The sequence below is a fragment of the Phacochoerus africanus genome, chromosome 15, assembly GCF_016906955.1.
Source record: "Phacochoerus africanus isolate WHEZ1 chromosome 15, ROS_Pafr_v1, whole genome shotgun sequence".
Lineage (NCBI taxonomy): Eukaryota > Metazoa > Chordata > Mammalia > Artiodactyla > Suidae > Phacochoerus > Phacochoerus africanus.
In genome coordinates this window covers 55,861,044-55,868,149 of record NC_062558.1, presented here as the reverse complement: position 1 = coordinate 55,868,149, position 7,106 = coordinate 55,861,044, and the positions used below count along the sequence as shown (strand labels likewise).

At 35.6% G+C, this 7,106-nt stretch overlaps 1 protein-coding gene across 1 annotated transcript in view; it reads right to left on the bottom strand.

The window, feature by feature from the left end:
• Nucleotides 1-2,187: 2,187 nt before the first annotated feature.
• ERO1B (endoplasmic reticulum oxidoreductase 1 beta) overlaps nt 2,188-7,106 on the bottom strand; it is a 74,523-nt gene continuing 69,604 nt past the window's right edge. The window contains exons 16-17 of the mRNA XM_047760460.1: nt 5,084-5,140; nt 2,188-2,510 (exon numbers count right to left, since the gene is read on the bottom strand). Coding sequence (XP_047616416.1) covers nt 2,495-2,510; nt 5,084-5,140 — 73 coding nt within the window. The 3' untranslated portion in view covers nt 2,188-2,494. The remainder of the gene's footprint in view (nt 2,511-5,083; nt 5,141-7,106) is intronic.

Genomic DNA, 7,106 nt, shown 5'->3' with positions numbered 1-7,106 from the left:
CATAGTAGGTATTACAAGAGTATTGCTTTTGCTTTTTAGCAGTAAAGATGAACTTACATTGGAACTAAATGGGTCTAAATCAAGATTTCCAATTAAACTTAAAAAAAACCCTTGCTTTCACTTTAGATTACCATGTAAAATACAAACTAGGATAGGGCTGATCAAAGATACATACATTTAAGGAGTTCTTGTCTTGGCTCACCAGTAGCAGACCTGACTGGTATCCATGAAGACATAGGTTTCTGGCTTTGAGGCCTCACTGGGTGGGTTAAGGATCTGGTGTTGCTGTGGCATAGACCGGCAGCTGCAGCTCTGATTCGACCCCTACCCTGGGAACTTCCATATGACACAAGTGTGGCCCTAAAAAGCAAAAAAAAAAAAGAAAAAAGAAAAAAAAGAAAAAAAATTTCAGCTTATCACAGTCAAATGATTAATATCCCTAATGAAGTACTTGTAGAAATTGATAAGATCAACCATGCAGTATAAAAATGAGTAAATATATGAACACAAAAGGAAATACAGATGGCTCTTAAACTATCAAAGCTGGTCAGCCTTACCGGTGATAAGAGAAATAAAAACTAAAATATATTAATACATAATTTTGCATCTAATCAGAACAGCAAAAATCCAACTTTTTTTTTTTTTTTTTGGTTTTTTGCCTTTCCTTGAGTCACTCCCACAGCATATGGAGGTTCTCAGGCTAGGGGTCCAATTGGAGCTGTAGTCCCTGGCCTATACCAGAGCCACAGCAACACGGGATCCAAACCGTGTCTGCAACCTACACCACAGCTCACGGCAACACCGGATCCTTAACCCACTGAGCGAGGCCGGGGATCGAACCCGCAACCTCATGGTTCCTAGTCAGATTCGTTAACCACTGCGCCACGACGGGAACTCCAAATCCAACTTTTTAATACCATCTATGTTGGGTGAGGTTGTGGGCGAAAAGGCACTGTCTGAAGTTGCAGGTGGGTGTGTGAATAGGTAACTATCCCCTATGGAGGGCAATATTCCAAGACCTTTCAAAATTATAAGTGCACATGGTTTTTAACCCAGCAATTCCATTTAGGGGAATTTAGACAATAAGAATATATTTACATTATGTGTGAAATGGTATTTACAATGTCTGGAAACAATCCTAATGCCCAGTAATAGGAAAACGGCTAATTAAACAACTGTACCTTCATACAATGGAATGCCAAGCAGTTACTTTAAAAAGTAAGTGCTTAAAGCTAGCAAACAGTATGTATATGATGGATGCCACTCTTAGGGTAAAAATGATGGAAAATATAAACCTTTACATTTCTATTTGTTTGTATATGCCTTAAAATATATGGCGGGAAACCTAAGAAACCAAGAACAGAGGTAATTTATGGTAGGGGTGGGGGAAGGATGAAAGAAGAGAATCCACTGTACAGCTTTTTAAAGTTTTAGGTTTTTGAACCCTGTGAATGTACTATCTAGTCAAAAAATTAAATAAGTATATTTAAAAGCCTTATGACTCAGTGTAAAAGATGCTAAAAGTCTTGAGGTTTTAGTTGAATGGTAAGAAGCCAATTTATGAAATAACACAAACATTCTAAGCAAAGGCTCAAGTCAGACTTTCTAGTTTCAAATTCTAGTCCCACAACCTAGAATTTTTGACTGTGGACAAGTTACTTAGCCTCTTTTATCCTCAGTTTTGTTATTTAGAAATGGAGAAGTAACTGTACTTACCTGCTAGGGTGCTGATAAGATAAATAATCCATGCAAAGTCCTTAAAACAGTGGCAGCCAACGTTTGCAGTTATGCTTTTAAAAAGAAAACAACCACAGACTACTTATTTTCTCCTTTCTCCACATTTTTTTTTGGGGGGGGGGGCTCTTTAGGGCCACACCTGAAGCATATGGAGGTTCCCAGGCTAGGGGTCGAATCAGTGCTACAGCTGCAAGCCTAGGCCACAGCCACAGCAGTGCCAGATCAGAGTTGGCGTCTGCGACCTACACCACAGCTCATGGCAACGTCAGATCCTTAACCCACTGAGCGAGGCCAGGGATTGAACCTGCAACCTCATGGTTCCTAGTTGGATTTGTTTCCGCTGTGCCATGGCGGGAATTCCTCCTTTCTCCACAAATTATAATCAAAATCTTCATCTCATAAAAGGAAACATTTAAAAGGAGGTAAAAAAAAACCCCAAAAATAGCAAGATTGCAGAAACATTTACTTTAATTCACATTTTCTATAATCTGGTGGGTACAACAGCGAATTACTTGTAATTCTGTTCAAAGTCAAAGCTGTACCTGTAGATGTTACTGAAAACAGAGTACACAAATTTGTGTGTGTGTTGTTTGTTTTACCAAATTAATTTCCATGATACCGTGCACCCAGTCTGTGTATTTTGGTGAATAGCTATGGTTTCTGCAGGTACTTCAAACTGCTGAGAGGTTTACTGTGAACTGTTCTCAGATTTCCAGATGAAGGCAATGCTGATGGAGATCAAAATAGCTGTCCTTTCTTATATACAATGGCACCTAGGTAAAGTTGGGAAATATGGCACAGTGTTTCATATACACACAGAGATTACAAGTATTGAGTCATTCAGAATGTTAAAATGTCAAAACAAAATGTTCGACTTATCAAATTTCAAAACTGTAAAAACCATTACTAATACTCTGATCTTCCTCATAATCTAAGAACACAAGAGAAACATTTAAATCTATCCATTTTAATATATAGTACTTCTAATTTACATAGATGCCACTTAAGAAGAAAAATGAACTCACGCCATTATAGGAAGGAATATTTTACTTTCCTTCATTTTTGTTACTTTATCAGCTGGTACAATCATTTCTGTCAGTTATATTATCAAGTGCTGGATTTTTAAATTAAGTGATGAGATAAAGACAAAATGCCAAGAGGTATTCCCAGCCAAGCATTTTCACAATGCAACTGGTGCTCTAATATCACTTCACAACAAATGGTATGTGAACTGGAAAAAACCGTTTATATTACAAGGACCATGAAACATTACCAGGTTCACAACAAAACAAATATTCCTATAGCTTACACGTTCATTTAAGAAATACATACACAAAAATATAGGCTGCTCCCCCCAATCTAACTTATGGTAAAATACAGTTAATCAAATAGATTTCATCTTAAGAATACTTCATTTGTTAAAACCTTTAAAATAAAGAACTTCTTATCCTAACTAGACTTTTTAATTCCTAGAACTCAATCTAATACACAATTTTAACTAAGCTTGAAACAAACCACAGTAAAGAAGAAATGGAAACGACCAAAGATTTTCTCCAGTAAACAGAGCTTCAATGATAGCCTTTAACCGAGAGAATGGCGAAGTAACATTACCCAAAAGATTTTTAAACTTACAGAAATAATAGACAAAGTGCAAAACATTCACATTTTCTTAGACTCTGGAGAACACTAATTCTTATTAATTTACCAGCAAAGCTACTTAGATACTCACTTTTTAGCCAAGTTTACTTTAAAGTCCCCCTCCCCCACAAGACAATACTTGCATCCCTAAAAAGAAAAAGTGGAGGAGGCTCCAACCAAGCTAGTCTGTTTTATTCAGCTTAACAAAAAACACCACTATCAACACCACCAAGAAAACTCCAGGTCTATAAAGGTTAAAAATTAGATAAAATAATTAACTAGTGAGATGTAACTCCCTCCAACCATCGCCCTCCAAAGGCAGGCTAAATGTTTTTAAAAGAGGGATAAGTCAACTAAGTACAATTTTAAATATGCCAGTAAATCACCAATGAGCACATTTCAGACTTTGGCAGGATAAGATACGGGTTTTAAGAGCACTTATTTACTTCATAAAAGACTGATACCCGCATTACTTCTACACAGATGCAACCATCCAAATTAATCATATTATATATACTAATGCCTTTTAAAATAATATTTTAAATATTGAGGATATTTAAATCCCAGGTTTAGAAAATGACATTTTAGGACTTACGAAGTCATCTGTTGGTACAAGTCATTTGAAGTACCATTTATATACAAAGAACTTAAAAAAGAAAAGGTGGGGAAAGGGGGAACTTAAAGAAGGCTTGAGCTAATCTATCTGCTTAAATATCCTACTGAAGAAAATCAGACTGAGAGAGGATTGCATAGATTGTATTTTAAAATAAACTCCTTCAAAAATGCTTACTTTAAAACGGTAAGTTTTATGCATATAATGTTTTAAATTGGTGTTATAAATCCATGTAATCCCATTAAAATTTTATCAAGATGGGAAACTTAAATATTTATGCAATTCTTTTGTTGTTTTCTTAAAAAGTTTTTTCTATAATTGGAATAGGGACCAAAAAAAAAAAAAGCCAAATCATTATAAACTGGTTTCTAGGTTCTAAGTAAAGAACCCTCTTAAGCCAGCCCACTGTTCGCACAGGAAATCCAGCTGGGTAGCACAGGGCCAGTACTTGTTCACCTTCACTGAAGCAGGTGCTTTAGACAAAAATCAAACAGCAATGACAGTAACTAAAAATCTAAAATAAAAACCAGTGAAATTGAAGTGGACCTCTTGGGGATTCTTAAGGAACTTCTCTTAATTATACACTGAAAGGGTCATCCATCACACTGGCACTTCGATATTATAGAAGTGACACCCAGAGCTAGGCAAGGCTAAAAACACATTTAAAAATCATCGATACACAACATCTGTTCCCTAGCCCTCCCCTTTTCCATAACAGACTGTTAATAGTGTTATCAGGATGGAGACATAGTCATTTAAGTTTGACAAGTGGCAGTAAAAAAAAAAAAAAAACGCACAAAACCAATTTTGAACACATGGAATAGCAAAATATTCAACAGATGAAAACACATGGAATTAAACAGAATTAGTATAACTTACATGTTTTAAAAGTATATACTTCCTTTATAAATATATCTAATTGATACTTTATTAAGAGGCATAAATATTCAAGTGAACATTTAAATTTTCTTTTTAAGAGTTCAAAATTCTCGAAGTCTGCAGATTAGTCTCCTTCTGCTGAATGTCCAAGACTAAAAAAGGCTTCACACACAGTCACTTTATGTCTCTAAGTAGACATATAAAAGCCTCTATTACCTACTGTGTTGTAATAAGACTTTGAAATTCTGTAACTCTCTTATACTTGTAGAAAGCCTACAGGAGAAAAAAAAACACATTAGTAGCAAATATGATGTGTAACATATTTCAAGTTATTGATATTGTTATATGGGCTATAATTTGAAAGCAAAACCCCAAACAATGTAAACAACACTGAACAGTAAATCTTCCTTCTCATTTAAAGTATGTTATAATTATTACAGACTGACAAAACACAGAGTGCTGGTTCAGTAGTCTTGGTTTAGAAAAGGCAAAGGAAGCCAGTTATTTCCTATTATTGACAGATTCTAATATTCATTACAAAAAAGAATCTCAGAGTTCCCATCATGGCTCAGTGGTTAATGAACCCGACTAGTATCCATGAAGACACAGGTCTGATCCCTGGCCATGCTCAGTGGGTTAAGGATCAAGTTGCCATGAGCTGTGGTGTAGGTCGTAGATGCAGCTTGGATCCCACGTTGGTGTGGCGAAGGCCGGCAGCTGTAGCTCCAATTCAACCCCAAGCCAGGGAGCTCCATATGCCATGGGTACGGCTCTAAAAAGACAAAAAAAAAAAAAAAAAAAGTCTTAAATCATTTACATGTGGTCTTATTAATTCATTTTTGTCTGCTCCTCTCCAAACACTTCCTGTTGCTCCCCAAACACTGATTTGTTTTAACACAAAGGTACAGATTCTGTTTGTCTACTGGGCCCTACACCCTCCCATATTTATAGTGTTCAAAAAATAATTATTGAATGAATGAATAAAATGCTTCTGAGCTCAGATCCAGAAGTAAAACACTGGAATGGGAATCATAAAAAAATAATTCCATAAGCTCAATCTGCCCTTCATTCAACTCAGAGTTGATACAATAAATATCTAGTGTTTTTCAGAGTTCTCTTGTGGCTCAGTAGGTTAGGGATCTGGTGGTGTCACTGCAGTGACTTGGGTTGGTTTGATCCCTGGCCCAGGAACTTCTGCTTGCTGAAGGTGAGGCCAAAAAAAAAAAAAATCTAATATTTTTCTTTCTATAGTGTAAGATGATATGGTATGCAGTATTGAGCTCCTTTAAGTATTTAATAAATAATAACTTTTCTTATATTGAGAGCTTAAGATATGCTAGGCAATGTTCCGAGCCCATCATATATATAATTTCATTAACTGTTTAAAAAATCCTACAGGTAGATAAAATTAACCCTGATTTCACATTTTAGGATTTTACATTTTACATTTAGGATTTTAAATTTTGAGGCTCAAATAAATCAACTAATTTTCCCAGGGTCACCCAGCTAGTAGGTGGTTCTAACCAGTTCATTAGATCTCAAGGCCATATGGCCTCTCAAAAAACCTATGTTCTCAAAAACATTTTCTTCACACTCTTTCAAGTTGTAGGATTAACAGAATATGAATTCTTATTCTAATCTTCAGAATATGAGAGGACTGAAACAGTGTTTATTAGGGGAAAAAACAACATGATGATTATTAAACAAAATAAATGTTAAAATCATATACTGTACCTCAAAGTATCTATTTAAAAAAACCTTTCAAATTATATATGAAAATATGGTAGAGACCAAAGCCCATAACTAAAGAAAAGAGAGCTTAGTAAAGAACAGCAGGTGAAAAAAGAATGAAAACATGCTCAAAGTCTGATTCAGACACAAAATGAAGAGCATCAGAAAACTCTAAGGCAACCATACAAATTAACTCCGGGTTTCCTTCTTCCTGGGGAATACAAACTCAAGAGCACTAGATGGGACCAGTCTCTGACAATGCATTCCAAACCTGACAATCTATCACACAGGGAAATTTTCCATACTCCCTGTCTTCAAACACAGACACAGGAAGGCACAGAGCATACCTGTGTCTACCTATAATTCACTGGCACTTTTAGGGGACCAAAACATACAGTAATAGCCAACAAGGATATTAATGCCATATCTATTTATACTATTTATTTAATGGTTTACTGGAAAATAAACCATTTGATGTAAAAGTTGAAACTATTAAAAAATGGCTGGT